Here is a 21103-nt window from a genome sequence, read left to right as displayed (position 1 = left end):
CCAGCAGGACAGGGATGCTGACCACTGTCCCCTCTCAGGATGGGCCTCACTTCGAGATCTCAAGCAGCCATGTATGTCCCCCCTGCTCTTTCATGACAAGGTCCCAGAAAATCCTGCCTTTCTCCCACATCTTCCTACATCCTAACCCAGACCTGTCCGTGAACACAAGCAGATTCCAGTTTTTCCTGCTCCCTGTCCTCAGGTTCCAAGGTGATCATTGCCTGTTATCTACGTGGGACTTGTGTAGGCTACCGGCCCCAGTGCCGCTGTAAGACAAACATTCTAATTAAAGGGCAGAAGGGCCAGGAGGTATAAACACTTGTGTGTCCAGTTCTCAGCAGAGGAGGTGGCGGCAGCGTTCAGGGGTAATTATATGTGCATCTCTGGGATTCACATGAATGAGTCCCAGCATTACTGCAAACACTCCTGACTGTTGGTCACATGGAAGTCAGTTTATCTCCCAAGTCCAGTGACACCCACACATCCAGGAAGCTGTTGCCTTGTTGACTGTCCTGGGAAGAAGTAGCAATCAGGTGAAATCAAGGTCATCTGTTTCTCTCCCAGGGTGGGATTCTCCCAAAGAGCTGAATCAATTTTCATTGTGGATCCTTCATTTTAGAGTTTTCCCAAAGACCCGATTCCAGCCTAAAATGCATCTTCTGGGTAGCACACCTTAAATAGCAGGAGCTGGAGTGACTGTGATACCCAGGCTCCTTTTACTGGCTACATCCTCTGGGTCTTCACTGCTGGCTCACCCTCTCTACTACCCCTGTCCCTAACGACCTCTCCTTCCTCAGCCTCTCTGCTCACCCTCTCTCCCTTGCCATTCGTCCAGAGCGTGAGCCACCGTTAACCTTTGCCCAGCCTTGACCTCTACCTGCCTTCATCCTTCTTTACTACACAGAAGTGTATTCACTTCCCTGGTGGCTGGCGTGCATGCGTGCTAAGTCATTTCAGTCGTTTCCAACTCTTTGTGACCCTATGGACTGTAGCCCATCAGGCTTCTTTGTCCATGGGATTCTCCAGGAAAGAACACTGGAGTGGGTTGCCTTGCCCTCCTCCAGGGGCTCTTCCCCACCCAGGGATCAAACCTGCATCTCCTGCAGCTTCTGTATTGCAGGTGGATTCTTTATCACTGAGCCACCGAGGACCACAAACTGAGTGGCTTGAAACAATTTCCTCTGAGTTCTGGAGGTTAGAAATCCAAAATCGAGGTGTTGGCAGGGCCATGTTTTCTCTGCACCCGGAAAGAGGCCTCCCTTGCTCCTCCTGGCTTCCCGCAGCTGCCTGCAGTCCTTGGTGCTCTTCCTCTCTGACCCCATCGCTCTTGTCATAGCCACTTAGGAGGATTGTTGAACACCAGTCTGTTTCTGCTTGTGATGCTTTCTCCGCCTGGAATTGACTTAACAGCCTGTTATCCGCAAGGTTGGACCATCATTCATCTTTTAAGACTCAGCTCAAAGACTCGGCTCTGCCTTCTCTGTGGATCTTCACCTGAAACCCCTCCACTCAAATGCTCTGTCTCAGCCCTGGGTCACTCAGTGTACTTACCTGTGCAGGTGGTTGTCATCACCGATGGGACTGTGAGCCCCATGAGGTGTCATTCACATCCATCCCAGAACTTGGGACTTAGCAGGTGTGCATAATTTCTATTAATACTTGCCTGTGGATGGAGTTGTGAAGGCTGGTCATTAAGATCTTTCTGAATGTCAGTGTCTATAGTTGGCTGGCACGATAATGAAAATTGACCCTGAAAGGGGGCTTTGCGGATTTCACTTTGTGATCAGAACACTCTCTCTCCAATGCCTTCCTGTTAGTGGGGTTTTTCTGTTGTTGCTGTTGTTCAGTCACTAAGTCGTGTCTGACTCTTTGCGACCCCATGGACTGCAGTACTTCAGGCTCCCCTGTCCTTCACTATCTCCTGGAGTTGGCTCAAATTCACCCCCATTGAGTCATTGACTGGTTTGATCTCCTTGCTGTCCAAGGGACTCTCAAGAGTCTTCTCCAGCACCACAGTCGGAAAGCATTATCAACAACAAAGCTAGCATTTGTGTGGGTAAGAAATGCTTTCTTGTTTTTCACACACTAGGAAAGCTGTTTTTGTTGACAAACTAAAGGAAGCAATTAACATTTGAAAAGAGGTGGCTAAAACCTGAGCAAGGCTTCCCCACTTGACCCTGTCAGACCCTTTCTTTGCTCTGGGAGAAGATAAACCTGCAAAGTGTGCCTCTGATGAGTGAGCTCTAAAGCCTTAATATTTCTGATTTTAATAGCATGTGCTAGATTAAGGAGATCAAACCAGTCAATCCTAAAGGAAATCAACCCTGAATATTCATTGGAAGGACTGATGCTAAAGCTGAAGCTCCAGTACTTTGGCATATTCATTGGAAGGACTGATGCTGAAGCTGAAGCTCCAGTACTTTGGCCAGCCGATGCCAAGAGCCAACTTATCGGAAAAGACCCTGATGCTGGGAAAGATTGAAGGCAGGAGGAAAAGGGGACTACAGGGGATGAGATGGTTGGATGGCATCATTGACTTAATGGACGTGAGTTTGAGCAAACCCCGGGATGTGGTGAAGGATAGGGAAGCCTGGCATGCTGCAGTCCATGGGGTCACAAAGAGTTGGACACAACAGAGCTTCTGAACAAAAACAGCAAGATTAATTGCGGAAGTCCCAGTCAAATCCAAGGAAAAGTGAGTGAACAGGAAATAGGCAACTCTGTACTGGGTGTGGTGGGGGTGAGGGGAGGGTACAGTGCTTTTTTTTACGTCTCAGAGCCCTTATCTGCAAAATAGAAAGGTTAAAAGGGAAGAGATTTATGTCCACAATTGTTTTCTTCTAGTACTTGTTGGACATTCACAAGAAAAAGGGGCTTGGGTGTGGAAGGAAGTCGGGTGGGGGGGAGGTGGACCAGTGGGTAGAACTTAAAATAAGGTCATTTTAGTACAGAGTGAGAATACATTTATCAAGCATAGGCTGAATGATTTCTGGGGTGTTTTAAAGAGCCGGTGCTTGGATTGGAAGTTGGGACTAGATGGACTCTGATTTTTTCAATTCTTGAGTCTATGATTGGGTGGGTGAACACTAAAACTCTTTTCATTTCTAAAATGTTGTGATTTGATGTAAGTAGAGATTGAGTCATGCTTTTATGTCCAGGAATGGGGTGAATATTTTAGCCAACAACCAACCCTCTCCCTCGCTACAAAATTCTCATATTCCTTAGTAATATGATAATGCTTTATGTTCATATAATCCTTTATAGTTTATAGATGCTTTCACTGGCAGTTTTTCATTTGCTCTTCTCAACAACCAAATGCAAAGTTGGTATTCTCTCTCCATCATCAGCCAGTAAACAGGCCAAAAAAGGAAAAATGACTTACACAGTTTACGGAGCAACAGGATCAGAGCTGGATTCCAGGCCCTCTGACTCCAAGTCAGTGCATTGTCTACGTTGTATACCAGGATGACTCCCTGAAACTATAGTTTTGATTTTTCAGAAAGCTGAGAGTTGGCAGCAAATATTGCATAAAAACAGAGAGAGAGTAGCCTGACTTTATAGTCTGAGTCCCTAAGGAAAACAGTACAGAGGGGTCCAGTCTTCATGGTACCCACTTGTTGGCCCTTGATGGGAAGGGTCATCCAGGTGCACACGGGACAGATTGGCCCCCACAATAAACGTGGACAGGTAAGCTCACAGTGCTACCATTAATAAGCCATTTGCTTTGGGTCAGGACCTTAAAGTTTATTATCTCATTTAATCTTTAAAACAAACCTAAACCAGGCAGGCAACTTCTTCTTGGGAAATAGGAAAGTGGAGGGCAGACTCTGAGTCTCCAAGATTTTTCCTGACCTTAGTGCCAACTGTTGAAGTCTTAGGAAGTCATTGACTTTATAATTGTCCCCATTGATATTTGTGCTTATGAGACAGTTTACCATGGGTGACTCCAGTCCCAGTTCAGACCTGTATGTTTGGATCTCACGATCTGTCACTAGAATTTCTGATCAGCTGCCTGCACTGGGCTTGCACACACCACTTCATTAACCTTTTAGTCATACATTTTATACAATTGAGCATGTAATAGGGGCTTCCCAGGTGGCACCAGTGGTAAAGAACCTGCCTGCCAGTTCAGGAGACGTAAGAGATGTGGGTTTGATCCCTGTGTTGGGAAGATCCCCTGGAGGAGAGCATGACAACCCACTCCAGTATTCTTGCCTGGAGAATCCCATGGACAGAGGAGCCCGATGGGCTACTGTCCATAGGGTCTCAAAGAGTCAGACACAACTGAGCGACTTAGCACACATGCATACCATGTTATAGCGAGATTATCTTGTGTTGTTATAGTCTCATTTTACAGATGAAGAATCTGGGGTGTGGAGAAATGAGTTAATTTGTTCAAGGCCAGAGAATAATGGAAGAGTCAGGGGTCATGCTATCTGGGTCCCAAGCCCGCACCATTTGCAGTGTGCATTCTTCTCCCCCTATCAGAGAGCACGTGGAGGCTGCAGAGACATAGATACACAGGACATGAATTTGGTTTTGTTTTTCAGAATTTATTTTTTGAAAGCATGTCTTTCAGAGTTTTATGAACTAAAATTTGAACTGTGTTCAGAGGTGCTTCTCTTGGTGTTTTAGAAATGTAGCACGTAAGTGGAGCTCTCTTTTCCGTTGCTGTGGCACTTGTATGATGGTTATCACTGACATTGGAAGATGTTTTATGGCTGATTAGATGCAGCATTTCACATCCCACCTTCTTTGTCCTGAAAAGAAAATAGGCCAATAAGGCAAGGGTGAGTTGCAGATTCCACTGTGGATGTTGAATTCCCTCAGATGTCTGTGCTGATTCATCGCTGCCCTGTCTTGTCCACAAGCTCAAGTTTGGACCAAGTAGTGTTGGGGGGTTACTTTCCCATTGGGAATGATATCAGCTACTTCTGGTCCTGATCATGGGTATTCCATCGTCTGTGTTGTCCTTTCCTAGGCCCATTTGGGATTCCTGTACTTGATTTTTTTCTTTTTAAATTATTTATTTATTTTATTTTTGGCTGGTTCTTCACTGCTGCATGGGCTTTTCTCTAATTGCGGTGTACAGGCTTCTCATTGCAGTGGCTTCTCTTGTTGCAGAGCACAGGCTCTAAGGCGCAAAAACTTTAGTAGTTGTGGCCCGTGGACTCAGTAGCTGTGGCTCCTGGGCTCTCGAGCACAGGCTCAATAGTTGTGGTGCAAAGGCTTAATTGTTCCACGGCATGTGAGATCTTCCTCAACCAGGGATCGAAACCCTCTCTTCTGCATTGGCAGGTGGAATCTTTACCCCTGAGCCATGAAGCCCTGTACTTGTGTCTTTATGTGCAGATCTCAAGTGAATTTCTGTTACGAGCTATGTGTATCTATGGGCTGTTTTCTCCACATATATGCAGTCTATGAAGACAGGTATTTCCCTGGGTAGTGACTAGGGGGGATATTAAAATGCAGTAATTACTGAGCTCAGAGCTCCATATCTTGGGAAAGTGCTCCTTGCCATGAGGTTTTGGTGGGGCCCTGTGCACAACCAATCTGGACATCAGACTCCACCTGCCTGTATTACAGGGTTTCTGCATGAGGATGTTTAGCCAGGTTACTGCCTCTTGTCTCTGACTGTGATGGTGATAAGAGGGGTGGCACATTTCTCACCAACTTGGTTTTTCTTGCCTCCCTCCTTCCCCTGAGATGATCTGGTCTGGAGACTGGGGCTAGTTGAAGGGTTTACTTTTGTTCATCTCTGAGGCCCCTTTGCTTCTGAAACTCCACGGTTTTATGAAATACTTGCTCAGAACTGATCCTATACCTCTGGCAGTTCTAGGGTTTTCTCAATGAGCAGGCTGGGCCAATGAGTACCATGCACTGTGGGGAAGCCACAAAAGGTGTCTCCCTGTGCGAGGGGATGAGGGGAGACTTTCACAGGCTTGCTGGAGAGCCAACCTAGCGCTTGAGACTCACCTGAGAGATTAGTGGGGACCGGAGGGTTGGAAAGGTTTCCTGAAAGAAGTCATCTCTCCTTTGGCCCTGCAAGATGCTATATTTGAAAGATGCTAAGGATGGCGCTAGTGGTAAAGAACCTGACTGCCAGTGCAGGAGATGTAAGAGATTCAAGTTTGATCCCTGGGTCAGGAAGATCCCCTGGAGTATGGCATGACCACCCACACCAGTATTCTTGCCTGGAGAATCCCGTGAACAGAGGAGTCTGGCTGTCTGCAGTTCATAGGCTTGCACAGAGTCATACACAACTAAAGTGATTTAGCATGCACAAAAGGAGCAGAGGCAAGTGGCTTCTGAACCCCCACACTGGCTGAGGACAGGGGGTGCTCCTGCATCCTGGCCTTTATCCTGGTTGTCGAACAAACTCAACCAATTCAGAGCATGAATCAGGAGCCAGAATAGAAACAAAAAAGACCTTAGATTTGGGGTTGAAATTGACATCAGACTGTTGTATTGGAGTGAGTGTCACTTAGTCTGAGCAGAGCTCCTCACTCAGGTGCCTCAAAGCTCATTTTCTCTGTTTACACTAACGTTGAAGGTGTACAGGAACAGAGGGTGATGGCCCGAGGCAGCGAGGTTAACAGCAACTAGGAATGACTTAGATAGCCAGTTGCGAGGGAGAACATGGAGAAGAACATGGCGTGGGCGTGGGCACAGAGCTCCGCCTCCTAATGGGGTCTGACATCTCTGCTCTGATAAGTAGGCGGCACAGCCCAGCGCTTAATGCAGGCGATGAACATGCCAACTCACCAACAAGATTTCAGTCATATATCACATAGTTTACTGTCTTCGAAAAGATGTGGAAAGGCAGACTGGATTTTAATCCAAATCTCAGCTTTGTTTTTTTTGTTTGTTTGTTTTGTTTACTTTTTTAGCTTCCACTTTAGCTGTCAGCTTGGGGGCAGGAGATGGGGTGGGGGTAGAGAGCATGTCCACAGTTGCTTCTGGGGTTTTCTGGAGCCTCTGTTGAGACGGGGCTGGAGGAAGAGAATGCCACCTGTCCCATGTTACCTGTCCGGTCCCTGAGCCCTCCGTACACCTCCCGGGGGGCTCTGGCTTGATGCTGGCTGTGGACTTGCCCAGCTTGGAGAGCATCATGCTGGAAGCCCCCTTCCATAGCTGGGCGTGGGCAGACACCCTTTCTCTGGTGACACGGTGGTTTGGGAGGCAGAGAGGTTGGAAAATATGGCCACCAGGCTCCGGTCCAGCCGTTCGCGCGCCACCTCCCAGGCCCCAGCTGAGTTAGTGTGATGGTCTGGGCCCCTCCTTGTGGGCAGGCTGAACAAAAAACCCAAACCCCACAACCACAGAGGGTTTGCTTTGAAGATGGGCCTGAGAATAACCTCTGAGTTGTCTTTTAAGTTTTAAATCTTGATCAGGGGAATACTTCTGTGCTGGAATCCAGGCCTTTTGAGATGCTCCTGTGTCAGCACGGGAGTGTGGGGTGAAGTGGCCTGCAGGCCGAGAATCTGTGTGCGTGAACAGACCTGTGTCTGTGTGGAGGGGCTCCTCATCTCCAAAAAGCCCAGAGACTTTGGAAAAGCAGTGCCTGGGCAGGGGAACGAGGTACACAGGAACTCCGGAGCGTTTGTGTGTGACGAGTGACCAGGCAGGGGCCTTGGTCAGTCTAGGATGGAGCAGCTGTGCTGAATCAGCATGTGCCCTGCCCCGGGGGGAAGGTCGCAGACAGAGCGACAGGGAGGAGGCTGGCCATGCTGAGCCAGGGATCTGCTGGGCAGGGGCATCTGTGGAAGCCGGGAAGTCTTCTGCACAAAGATCTGTGACACACAAACCTCAAGGGCCACTTGACTTCCTCAGGAAGCCCACCCAGGTGCACACCCAAGTCCTGGGTGGTTAGAAGCCCTCCTCTGTGCTTTCTCGGCTCCTATGCATTCCAGTTAGTGGTCACAGAGCTTCCATTCCACTTCCATCAGCAAGGAGAAGCTCTTCCCACCCTATCTTTGCATTCCCAAGACTTGACTGAGGCAGGTACTTAAATATGAACATGATGAGTGGGTGACCAAGAATCAAAATGACTAGGAGGGCTTTTGAATGTAGGTTTGCTCTTAGGAATTTTATTCTTCTGTTACTGGAAGTTGATCTTGCCACTTCTCCCCAGCCCTGTGTGAGTGTGCATATATCTAGGTTGATACTAAGCTGCGACTGAATGCAGATCACAGATCAAGGCCCTGTGTGGGGATATGAGTCAGAAAGTGCTGCTGTGACTCAGCTCTCAAGGAGGTTAGCTGATTGACTTCTAGACTGTTTTTCGACTCCCATGTTAAACTCTGGGGACACGACCCCAAGGGGAGCTGAGGAGTAGATTGACAGTGTCAAACTGATGGGTTAGGGGCTATCTTGTCTTGGTGTAAAGATCCCTGAGCCAGTTGGAGAGCTGTAGCAGGCAATGGAATCCTCTAGGAATTAAAGACAGTTGTGTCCTGGTGCCCAGGCTATTGTAAATAATCCTTATAAGCACATGTACTTCAGAGGGCCAGGGTCTGCCTTCAGTGCAGGAGCAGCAGGAGACTTGAGTTGGATCCCTGGGTTGGGAAGATTCCCTGGAGTAGGAAATGGCAACCCACTCCAGTATTCTGGCCTGGAGAATCCCATGGACAGAGGAGCCTGGTGGGCTAAAGTCCATAGGGTCTCAAAGAGTCGGACATGACTGAAGTGACTTAACACACACACTTAGCAGGGAACCAGGAAGACAAATATAAAGGGCAGAATACAAATAACTTTGTGGAGTTTAGCATACCAGTGGTTAGTGAACATCTAAGAGACCTGGAGAGGTTGGTACATATGTACACTGTCCTACAGCAGCCACACATCTGGGAGAAGGAGCACAGGTTAGAGGATGGAGATCCAGATTGAAGTTCCAATGCTTCTGTTTGGCAGATGTTATCCTGCCTGCAGCTCATAGATTTTTGAGTCTTGGTTTTCTTCCCTTGAATGATTGTGAATGTCAGATGAGGTGAGATATGTAAAATCCCTGGCTATGTTAGTATAGGCCACTCTTTGAAGTGTCCCGCATCTGTGACTAAGAACCTGTTCTTTTGCGACTGATACCGAGTATGGGTGCCTCAGCCCCCCACCCCACCCTGCTACCTCTTCTCTGCTCCTCCACTACTCTCAGAGGGACCAAGCAAAGGACAGGTTCTCAGGACACTGGCAGGGAGAGTCCCCTTCACATACCCTCTTGGAGGGCCGGAGGCAGCAACTCATGGAGCTGGAGGACTTGCAGACCAAGAAAGAGGGGGGTTTCAGCTGAGACCTCAGGGGAGGGAAAAGGGTCTTACTTCGTCTGAAAGAGGGAGTTCTCGCTGGCCTGGGATGGATGGGACTGAGAGAAGGAGGTGTCTGCAGCTAGCATCTTTCCAGTGCACTCTGCTCTGTGCAGGTGGTGGTTGAGCTATAGAAAACTGAAAACCCTACCTGCCTGCCACTGGGGGCAATGAGGTATATGTAGAGACACTGCTCTGGATCCTGAGAAACTTAATCTATACTTTGTTCTTTCACTCAGTAGCTCTGAGGCCATCTGTAAGTCTCTTGACCTTTTGGGGGGTCCTTAGATTGCTCTTCTGTAAACTGGAAAAATGAGAATAGTTCTGTGTAGCCTAAACAAATCTAAATGAGAAGTTATAACATTCCCTTCTCACCTGTTGGCTACATTTGATGTGGCTAATGATGTGGCCTGGGAGAAGACATAGAATCCAGTGGACGATGGGGCTTAGTTTCGTCTTTAAATTTTCATCCTGGAGACAAAAGATGTGGTGAAACCTAGGAGCCTTCTGTATGAGGCTATCTTTGATGTTTTATTATCTTACCTGACTCCAAAAGACGATTTTTTTTTTCACATAGGACCTACTGGGAAAAAAACTGCATTAATTTTACCTTCTTTTCTCAGTATCCAGCGAGCAGCATTGGTGGTTCTGGAAAATTACTATAAAGATTTCACCATCTATAACCCCAACCTCCTAACAGCCTCCAAATTCCGAGCAGCCAAGCACATGGCCGGGCTGAAAGTCTACAACGTAGATGGTATGTGCCTTGAAGTGGTGTCTCTGGTGGGTGTGGGAGCAGGTGGACAACTACATAGATTAAACTCTGTGTTCCATTTGGTTCTGTTCCTCTCTCAGTTTGCCTTTATGGTACATTCTCATGTCAGAACAATTTTTTCTTTTCCTCTTTTTCTCTTTTGTTTGGCTGGCAAACATATTTTTATAGAAATGTTGATTTACAGTCTACATGTGTGGGAGTTTGATTCATCTTGAGATTTTACGAAAACTACACAGAACAATAATGATGTAGATTTTCTTCCTTCTGCTGTGAACATCATACATTGAAAGCTCATAGGAAAAGGCTGCTTTTCAAAATTTGGATAAATTACCAGAAGATTCAGCTATCCCAATTTGTTAAGACTGTAACTCCCAGTTCAGGCATCTGGTGAGGTTCTTACAGGTGTTTCTCAGTCCTGGCTGGGAGCTAGGGTTGAGTGGGTGGAGGGAGGCCAGAGGCCAGGGTGGGGACATCAGAGCTGTGTTTCAGGCTATCAGATGAGTAAGTGTAAGAAACGGGACACGGTATCATTACTTGCAGGACACCTTGGGTCAGGGCAAGAGCTTTGCAGCCTAGAAGAGGATCATATTGTTAACAAGTCAAGTAATTTACAGGTGGTGTCAATTTGAGTGACAGTATCCTCCCTGGTTTTTCTTTTTATCCTTTTGGCTACATGAGATGTTCACTCTCTTGTGAGTCCTAAAGGATTGGTAAATTTCACCTGTGATCTGAAAACTTAGTGCAGAATCCCATTAGCCAGCCAAGCCATTAAGTAGATACTACATAAGAAAGCATGCGTTTTTGCCTTGTCCTTCTGAAAAGTTCAGATAATCTATGGTCAGAGCTATGAGACCAGGAGTTCTCGGTCTGTATTAATGAACATGACATTTTGCAAGCCCCGAGCATGGGTCTTTTCTGTAACAGTTGTGGCTACCATGACACTCCAGCAGGAGCATGGTCGTTGTCTCTGTGGGCGTTGACTCTTTTCAGCTGGAGCATGGTCAGTGTCTCTGTGGGTGTTGACTCTTTTTTTCTGTCCTTTTCTCCCCATCCGTTTCATTCTCTTCCATTGTCTCATCGCTGAAATGCATGTTCCAGCTGCTCTGATGGCCAAACTGGAACTTCCTGTGACAGATGGTAAATAACATCTTCAGCACACTCTGTTATTTTGGGTCAGCATTTTAATTTTCAAGCATTCTTCATCTCCTATGGAGTTTTTTTTTTTTCCATTTCCATTCATCAGATTGGGGTTTCAGGAGATTGCCTTCCTCTTGTGAGCATTTTGAGTGCAGAGCAGGGGTCACGTTCATCTTTCTGGGAGGTTACCTTTGGGATTTGTATATGGGCTTCACAGGGGTTGGGCAGACGGTACTGACAGACTGTGGACTAGTTTTCTGCGGTTTCTCACCCCAAGGCATTAAAACTGTCCTTCCTCCACCGTCCTTTTCCCCAAAGGCCCCAGTAACAATGCCACTGGTCAGTCCCGGGCGATGATCGCTGCAGCTGCTCGGCGCAGGGACTCGAGTCACAACGAGTTGTATTATGAGGAGGCGGAACACGAGCGACGGGTGAAGAAGCGGAGAGCAAGGTACACTGCCCAGCCCCCACACTAGCACCCCAACTAGACTTTCTTTTTGAATGTACACTGACTCTTTTTTTAAAATTTATTTTACTGAAATGTAGTTGATTTACAATGTCATGTTAATTTCTACTATATAGCAAAATGATTGTTATACATACATACACATTCTTTTTTGTATTTTTTCTGTTATGGTTTTATCACAAGATTTTGAATATAGTTCCCTGTGCCATTCAGTGGGACCTTGTTGTTTATCCATCCTACATATAATGTGCATGCATGTTAAGTCACTTCAGTCATGTCTGACTCTTTGTGACTCTATGGACTGTAGCCTGCCAGGCTCCTCTGTCCATGGAGCCAGAATACTGGAGTGGGTTGCAATCCCCTCCTCCAGGGGATCTTCCCAAACCCAGGGATCAAACTGGGTCTCCTGCCTTGAGGCAGATTCATTATCATCTGAGCCAACAGGGAAGCCCTCCTACCTATAATAGTTTGCATCTAATCCCAAACTCCCCATCTGTCCCTCCTCCACCCGCCTCCCTCCCTTTTGGCAACCAAAAGTCTGTTCTCTAAGACTTTGTTTTTTTAACCAGAATGAAATTTCAGTTTATAAACACAACCTGCTTGGGACTTTGGAGGGAATCTCGCTCCAGTGTTTCTCAAACTGTAGCATGCAAAAGCATCACCAGGAGGACTTGTTAAAACACAGGTCTCGGGTTCCGGCCCCACCCGCAAAGGTTACTTACTTTTCAGTAGGTCTAGAATGGGGCCCACCCAAGAATTTACATTTCTTAAAAATTCCCAGCTGATGATGAAGCTGCTGGCCTTCAGCCCACACTTTGACTGGCCCGCCCTCTATCCCCAGGCCCTTTCTGGTTTTCAAGAGCTGATCACTTTAGCTGGAGTGGACAAAGATGGTTTTCATCATACATGCTGAGCCCCTTCCTTCTTTGTTCCCTGAGGCTGCTGGTGTGGGCGGCCGGATGGAGAGGATGCAGCTCTGGTTCTCCATAAAGCTGCTTCTGTACCACCAGCCATCCCTCAGTGCATGCAGTCTTTTGTAGCCACAGTTTGAGGGCCCTTAAACTCTTTTCATCTCACCCTTCATTATAGTGAGTCTCCCAAGCAAATGAGTGGCAGAATTGAGATTAAGAGTCATCTCCACAGTCCCAGCCTCCTTCCTCCTCACCCCTGAGCCCCCATTCCACGTATTACTTTTGCCTTTGTCTTCCTTCCCCCTTCCCTCACCTCCCTACCATCTGGGGTGACACCTGAGGACGGGAGCCTTGGACCAGCTGGCGGCCGACTGGGAGGAGTTCTCCCACGTTCTGTGTGACTCGGTTCTCAAGCCCTGCACCGCTGTCTGATTACCGTGTTTCATTGCCTCCAGGCTGGTGGTTGCAGTGGAGGAGGCCTTCATCCACATCCAGCGTCTCCAGGCTGAGGAGCAGCAGAAAGCCCCAGGGGAGGTGATGGACCCCAGGGAGGCTGCCCAAGCCATCTTCCCGTCCATGGCCCGGGCTCTGCAGAAGTACCTGCGCACCACTCGGCAGCAGAACTACCACAGCATGGAGAGCATTCTGCAGCACCTGGCCTTCTGCATCACCCACAGCATGACCCCAAAGGTGCGTCTTGGCACCGAGCTTGCAAGTCCCATTTTAGGGTGTTGTCAGGAATGATAAAATCAAAGGTTTCTCTAAAGCACCCACTGATAAGAATTAATGTTTCTCGCCTGTTTTATGTTGTTTTGGTGCAGTTGTTTTTTTTTTTCCTTTTTTAAAAAATTTATTAATTTTTTAATTGAAGGATAATTGATGTACAGAATTGTGTTGGTTTCTGCCAAACATCAACATGAATCAGCCATAGGTATACATATATCCCCTCCCTATTAAACCTCCCTCCCCATCCCACCCCTCTAGGTAGTTTGAGTCCCAGTTTGAGTTCCCTGAGTCATAGAGCAAATTCCCATTGGCTGTCTGTTTTACATATGGTAATGTATGTTTTCATGTTACTCTCTCCATACATCCCACCCTCCTTCCCAGGTACAGTTGTTTTTTAAATGTGCCTTTGAATTGAAGGCTTCTGGATTCAAGCAGAGGAAAGACTTTCACTTAAAGACAGCCCAGGTAGTAATTCAGGGTACTCTGTATATCCTGGACCTGAGTTGATTTGTTCTAACCTGGCACCTCCATCAACTAGTGGGAAACCTTGGGCCAAGAGCTTAATGGCTCTGTGCCTCAGTTTCCTAGTCTGTAAATTGGGAATAATACTAATGTCTACCGCATGGAGTTGTTGTGAGAACTAAAAGAGTTCATTCCTGTGAAGTGCTTAAAACAGCATCTTTCATAATGTAAGGACCAAATAAATAGCCATTATCCTCAGGGGTAGAAACCATGCTCTCACTTTGGCATTTTGGGTGTTGGGGGGTTAGTTTTACTAAGTGATCTTCTGGACCATTATGACATGAACATGCTTTTGCGGATGTTGTATACAACAGCCATGTGTCTAATAGAGGGCTGTGGCCAAGGAAGCAGAATCAAGTGTTCAGCCAATGACCTCTTCAGACAGAAGTGGATTCAGATCCTGACTCCACCACCTAATTGGTTTGTGACTTTGCCTAAGTTACTCTATACTTGTTTCCTCTTTTATAAAATGGAGATAATAATAGTATCTACCTGATAGGGTCATTATATGAGAATTATATTAAATATAGCAGCATGACATGTAAGTCATGTGGTAGAGAGTAAATGAGCTTGGCATATGGTTTGCATGTAACACTGGTAGTGATATTATTGGTATAAAGCCCTGTGTTCATACATTGCCCCATACATGTACAACTGCTGTTTGCACTGTCACTAACCTTATCAAACCCTAGGAACGCAATATGGAGATATTCAGTAAGAAGCCATAACATTTTCCATATTCCTTGGTTCGCTAATCCCCCTCCTAGAAAAAGTACTCAGCACAGTCAGTGATACACACTAATGTATATGTGGATTATTTTGCAAAATAATCTTTATTAACTCCAAACTGGAAATAACTTAAAAACAGAGCAGTGGCTTACAAATTATGGTATATCACCTCTTAAAACATAGAAAAATCTGTTAGAATATTAAGTTACAAAAAGCAGAATGCAAAAAAGTATGAACACTGTAGTTGCAAGTGAGTATAGCATGTCTGCCTATGCAAAGGGATAGCTCATACCACATAGAATGGAAGTGGTTATTTTCCTTTTTCCTCAAGGTTTTTAAGTTTACCGGTTGCTTTCTTTTTCACTTAAAAAAAATATATACTTTTCCAAATTAAAACTAATAATCTTTATATAAAAATCCAAACATTAAGGAGAAGTGTAATGTACGAAGTGGAGTTTTCATCTCTGCTACCTAGACAGTTCTTACTAATATAAAGAATGGGTTTATATTCTTTGAGGTGTGTGTGTGCGCATAAAGCAGAAATGAAAAAAAAATAAAAGAAATGGGAATCTCATACCATATAGGTATAGTTTGGAAACTTGGTTTTTTCACTTAAAGCTGTTCTTGGCTGTCTTTCCCTGTCAGTACTTCCCCATCCCTGTCATACAGATTTCCCTTATTCCCTTTAATAGCTGTGTCCTGTTGCACTGAATACGATGGTTTGTTTAACGGACGGCCTACTTATGCACGTTTGGATTAAGATCTTTTGTTAGTCTAAACTAGGGGTTGGTGGTTTTTGTTAATCGAGTTTTATTGGGACACAACCACACCCTTTTGTTTACAGATTGTCTAGGGCTGCTTTCTCTCTACTGCGGCTGAGCTGAGTAGTTATGACAGTGTGTTCCTTGCGAAGCCAAAAGTATTTATATTTAAAGGAAAGTTTGCCAGCCCCGCGTCTAAACAATGTTGCAATGAATCTCTCTTTTTTTACATATGTTTTCATGCATTAGATACAAGTATTTCTGAGGGATCAATATCTAGTAGAGGAATAGCTGGATCAAAGCTTGCCAAATTATCCTTCTAAGGGGTATTACTGTTATATATTTCTGCCTATAGGATATGAGACTATTTATTTGTTTATCCCCCCACCCCACCCCGCCCCGCACACACTTGACAGCATTGGGTATTACAATTCTTTTTTAATCATGCTCATCTGAGAGGCTTCCCAGGTGGCGCTAGTGATAAAGAACCGGCCTGCTGATGCAGGAGTAAGAGATGCATTGATTCCTGGGTCTAAGAGGATCACATGCATCTAAGAGGAGGGAAGTATATTGTTTTATTATTTGAATTCATATTTCTTTAACTATGGGCATCCCTGGAGGCTAAGATGGTAAAGAATCTGCCTGTAACGCAGAAGACCTGGGTTTGACCCCTGGATCAGAAAGATCCCTTGGAGAAGGGCATGGCAATCCACTCCAGTATTCTTGCCTGACGAATCCCATGGACAGAGGAGCCTCGCGGGCTACAGTCCTTGGGGTCGCAAAGAGTCAGATACAACTGAGCAACTAACACTTTCACTTTTCTTTAACTATTAATGTGATAGAATATCCTTGCATATCTTATTTCTATTTTGTAAGTTATCCTCTTAGTTTCATTTCTCTGTTTCTTTTCCTTATGATTCATAAAAGTTTTTTTTTTTGGCCATGCTGCACAGCCTGTGGGATCTTAGTTTCCCAACCAGGGGCCAGCAGTGAAAGCACCAAGTCCTAACCACTGGACTACTGGGGAATTTCCATATAAGAACTAATTTTATACGAGTGTGTTTTATAGTAGAGGCACAGCTCTCCTTTCTGCCTCAGAATATATACTTACAGGTAGAAATATTGTATCTGGCAGCAGTAAGGTATGGATGGAAGAGAACACCACTTTGTTTAGGACCAGAGTGATGTATCCTAATATTTTCTATCTGTATCCCTGGTTTGTTCATTTTTCTTTCTCACAGCTAAAGCAATATATTTATTGATGTAACACACTTGCAGTTGAGCCTCCAGCATATGCCAGGCACATGGGAAATTCATGTTGAAAAAATAGTTCCTGCCCTCTAGGAGAGGATAGTTTAGTGTGGGGCTCAGACAAGCAGTCAGCAGTAATTGTTCAGAAAGTAGAATGTCACATGGGAGTCATGCCCAGGATTATAGGCACTTACAGGAGGACATGTTTACCTCTCTGAGAGGCTCAGTGAGCAATTTGAGAAAATTTAAAGAGCCAGGAGAAATTTGCCGAAGGACGACATTCAGCAGGAGGACTAGCACATGTTAAGGGGAATAGCTCACCCATGGAACTCAGTGCTCCTGGAGCCAAGGGCTTGGGACAGGGAGGTGGACGTGGGACCTGGCCAGCCCTTGGATTGCCATGTGCACACTCCATCCAGAGTCAAGTAACCATCCTTATCTTGCACTATGAGATGGTTCAGGTTAATCATTTTGTCCTCACAGCCATTCTGTGCATTACAGCTGCCATCTGCTCCACTCACAGAGAGGTTAAACGGCTTGTCCAAAGGCACATAGCAGTGAATGCAGAGCATGCATTTTTGTGTGAGCAGGTATACCCTGTATTTCTTCCACTCACATTGCCAGAATGCTTCTCTGTGCTTGGCACTTGCCCCGAGGAGCTCTCAGGATGGGAGGAGACCAACCTATGAACAGGTACAGGCCGAGGCATATGCCATGGGGCCCGGGCCCTTGGATGGGGCTGGTGCCTCAGCCATGGCTTACGTGGGTACCAGCCACCCCACCTTCCTCGCCCCTGTGCTTACCACTGTCTGCACACTCTGGCTGGAGAGTGAGAAATTCAGGAAGCCTTCTCTCCCCAGCAAAGGACTCTGTTGTGCAGGTCTCTGATGGAACTGGTATATGATCAGCTGGGCTGTCCCGGTTTGTTGGGAGAATGTTTTTCTCCCCAAGACTGGGAGCCTGGCAGCACCACCTGGAGGGGGCATTCCCTCCCTAACAGCATCTCTGCTGTCCTTACAGGCCTTCCTCGAACGGTACCTCAGCGCCGGCCCCACACTGCAGTACGACCGGGAGCGCTGGCTTTCCACGCAGTGGCGGCTTGTCAGCGACGAGGCTGTGACCAATGGGCTGCGGGATGGACTCGTTTTTGTCCTCAAATGCTTGGACTTCAGCCTCGTTGTCAATGTGAAGAAAATTCCATTCATCATGCTCTCAGAAGAGTTCATAGACCCCAAATCTCACAAATTTGTCCTTCGCTTGCAGTCCGAGACGTCAGTTTAAAAGTTCTATATTTGTGGTTTTATTAAAAAAAAGAAAGAATATATAGAGAGATATATATGTATACCAGAGGGGCATCTTTGTTTTTATTATTCTTCATGGCTGACTGAGCTGGCACATGAGAAACCAGGGTCCTTTGACCATCTGCACTTTATTTGGAAGGAAGCAGAAGATGGCCATCCTGGAAGAAAATGACTGATGACATCTGACTTGGGGATGGGCCATCTCCAGAAGCAGTTCCCTGGCGTTTTCTGTGACAGCTGCAAACCAAAGAGGAGCTGGAGGTTCTTAGGAACCTTGCCTTACAACTCGCCCTTGCCTCTCGTCCAGCACCCAGCCCTGCCCTGGCTTCCGGCCATCCCACTCCTGAGCCTGTAGGGCACACATCTTCGTCCTGTTTCAGGGAACCCGACAGGACCTGTCCACACGTGTTTGTGTATGTAAACGTCCAGCACCACGGGAGCCATGGGCTGTTCATGAAACGCCTGCCTTTGTCTCCATTCTCTGTTGCCTTAGGTTCTGCAGAGAAGGATCAAGATGACAAACGTGCACTGTCAGTTTACAGCTCCTCTTGATTTGGTGTTTTTTTCCCCAAAGAGAGGATTTGCCTGCCCTAGTTCTGACCTGCTTGCCTACCGGCTTGAGCAGGTAGCCCTTTCTTAACCCTGTGATGGCCCACCTGTCCTCTCTCCATCCTGGCCGGCAGGCCTGGCCAGGAGCCCAGTCTTCAGAGCCACAGAGAACCTGGCTGTTCATGGGTGCCTTTGGGCTCCATGCACAACCTCGGGTCCACCCCATGGATTGATTGTTTGTGTAGGAAAGGGTGGTGTGCCCACCGGGTAGGTCCCAGGGAGAGCATGCCTGCTAGGACGTTCCCTTTAGGCTGCGGCGGGAGCCCCTCCCCTCCCGATCCTCCTCCAGCTGCTCCACACCCACCAGGGAGAGACCCACACTGTGACTCTGGGGCTGGCACGTTCAGCTCGGAGCCTCTATTTCCCAGGAGATATGCCCTCACAAAGCTCCATAGCAAGCTGCCTTGCCAAGGGACAGCTGCAGCATCCAGTCCCTGACTTCTGACCACCGTCACTGTGTGTTCATTGCCTCTGCCCCTTACTACCTGGAAAGGGGCTGATTTAGGCCCTGGTGCTAAATTACTTGTCGTTGGTAGTCAAGTGTGGAGAGGGAATAGGCAGGATCCAGCATTCAGGGAAAGGAAAGTAGGGAGACAATCTTAGGGTTCAAACGATGCCTGCCTGGTCTGTTCTTAGAATCAGCTGGTTTCTGTGGGCTTTCCCAGGCCTGGGGGAGCAGCTGGGCCATATTCTAGGAGGAGGTGCCGTGAGGGAGCCCTGCAGCAGTCTTCAGTTCCTCCATCTACCTTCTGGTATCCACAACAAACTTTTGCCAAATACTCACTCTCGCTTTTCCCTGGCGGTCAGGCTAACCAGTCACGTTTCTTTAGCCAAGGATAACACTGTCCAATGCTCTTTTCGTATGTGTTCCCATGTATTATGCATTCCAGGAGGGGTGCAGTGTTTGTTATTATTGTCTTAAACCAAACTTGGCTTTGGCTGTTTGTCACACACGTGTATCTGAAAAAGTAAACAGCCGTCTTGAATCCACAGCCTTCAGGTCAGAAAGAAGATGTGTTGGAAAAGGAGGAAAAACTGGTCGGTATGGAGTGGAGCCAAGATGTACTATTTAACTGCATGGTTTTCGTTTATGAAAAACACATACCATGTAACCATGGTGCTTTTGTTCTTCTTAGTTTTGCCTTTAGGTCCCCTTCAAACTGGACATTCCTTATGATGTCTTTCTCAGGAATCTTATTTTGGGAGACTGGGCAAGGGATGGTGAATGTACAATGAGACTTTGGCGATATAAAGGTTATACTGTCTCAGACTAAACGTATCAGAGGCTGCTGCATCAAGAACCCAGCAATAGAAGTGCCATACATGTATATTCATATGGTTAATAATGACACTATCCATCAGCGTTCCACAAAACTGCTTCCAGCCCCGTCTTCAATTACCAGTCCAGAAGGGGTTAAGTTGGAGTCATGGTTTGGGTGCCTGCCTTCCCAGCAGGGTGAAGAAAGGTTTAAATTAAGGAATTTTTTTTTTTCCCCTCTCCACCCCTTTCTCTCTCTCCCAGTCTTTGCATAGGAGAATGTCAGACTTTCTGAAATTATTGTTTCTGTTTTAAATTGAGTATCAATTTTTTTAATGCTGACTTTGTATTGAGTCCTTTTTGAAAGAATAACATAATAAAATGCAGGATCTTTGTATCAAGCCTTTGCACTTGCAAACTCTTAATAGCTTGAGTTACTGGTGCAGTGGGAACAATGTAGATGGCATTTAAAAAATTTTAACGGTTCAGAAAAACTGTATCACACAGTTGAACACAATGCATTTCTATTTCAGTTCTTGGAGCCAATCGGCTATTCTTTTTAAAAGGGGTAAACTGTGCTAGTAGAATTAGATAAATCCGCACTGGGGGAGACAGGATTTTTTTGCCTTAAATGTTTATAGATTTTCTATAGTGAACCTAAGTTATTAAAATATGAACATTAAACAGTAAGTGGAAAAACTTAATGAAGAGTTTGTGTCTGAGGTTGCTCTTTTCCCTCCCGATGTTTTAACCAGTAGGTATCTAATTTCTGTTCCTAAGTGGGTACTTTTGAAGATAATGCCAACTTTTAATCATCCATGAACTGAACATTAAAGTCTGCATTCTTAGAGCTGGAAGGGATTTTTAGGTTTTGTGATTGATTCATCCTTTGCATCATCAGCTAAGTCAAAACGTGTAATACTTTGCTAAAATTTATAAAGTAAGCCCTAGAGAAAATGCTTGCCCAGTTTTATTGTCCAACTATCATCATCTCCCTCTCTCTACTTTTCATATCTGTGGACAGGACAAATTCTGTAGAGCTGATGGATAGAAGAGGTGGCCCAAGTACATGTGTGTTGCACTGCGGCTCATTGCCAGAGCTCGGACCTCCTTTGCAGTGGGGAGATAGTGACTATGTGGGTGTACGTCCAGTGGGGGAGATGTTCCCCTCTCCTCACCATAGCTGGTGGTAGTTGAGTGCTCTCATTCTCTTGTCTCCTGGTTGCTTTACGGCCTCCTGTATTCAGATGAGGCTGTAACCCTGGAAAGCCATGAGCCCATTAGGCTGACAGAAACTGATGATCCGCCCCTGGGAGAGTGCCTGTTGCAGTCGCTCAGTGAAATCAGCAAAATCGAGT

The 21103-nt window shown here is 46.3% G+C and overlaps 1 protein-coding gene across 3 annotated transcripts in view; it reads left to right on the top strand.

Annotated features, from left to right (window-relative positions):
* Positions 1–20446, top strand: part of VANGL1 (VANGL planar cell polarity protein 1) — a 54498-nt gene extending 34052 nt beyond the window's left edge. For 2 of the 3 annotated variants that reach the window (XM_081493322.1, XM_081493323.1), the window contains 4 exons: positions 9923–10056; positions 11530–11662; positions 13044–13278; positions 17598–20446. In XM_081493322.1, the coding sequence (XP_081349448.1) occupies positions 9923–10056; positions 11530–11662; positions 13044–13278; positions 17598–17858 (763 nt within the window). In that variant the 3' untranslated portion in view covers positions 17859–20446. Of the gene's footprint in view, positions 1–9922; positions 10057–11172; positions 11212–11529; positions 11663–13043; positions 13279–17597 lie in introns of all 3 variants that reach the window. The other variant, XM_081493321.1, reaches the window with a different exon arrangement.
* Positions 20447–21103: the final 657 nt, after the last annotated feature.

This window comes from Giraffa tippelskirchi, chromosome 5 (assembly GCF_054371585.1).
Source record: "Giraffa tippelskirchi isolate mGirTip1 chromosome 5, T2T-mGirTip1v1.2.pri, whole genome shotgun sequence".
In the NCBI taxonomy this organism is placed as follows: domain Eukaryota; kingdom Metazoa; phylum Chordata; class Mammalia; order Artiodactyla; family Giraffidae; genus Giraffa; species Giraffa tippelskirchi.
The sequence above is the reverse complement of the archived record's forward strand: the minus strand, read 5'-3'. Positions and strand labels throughout refer to the sequence as shown.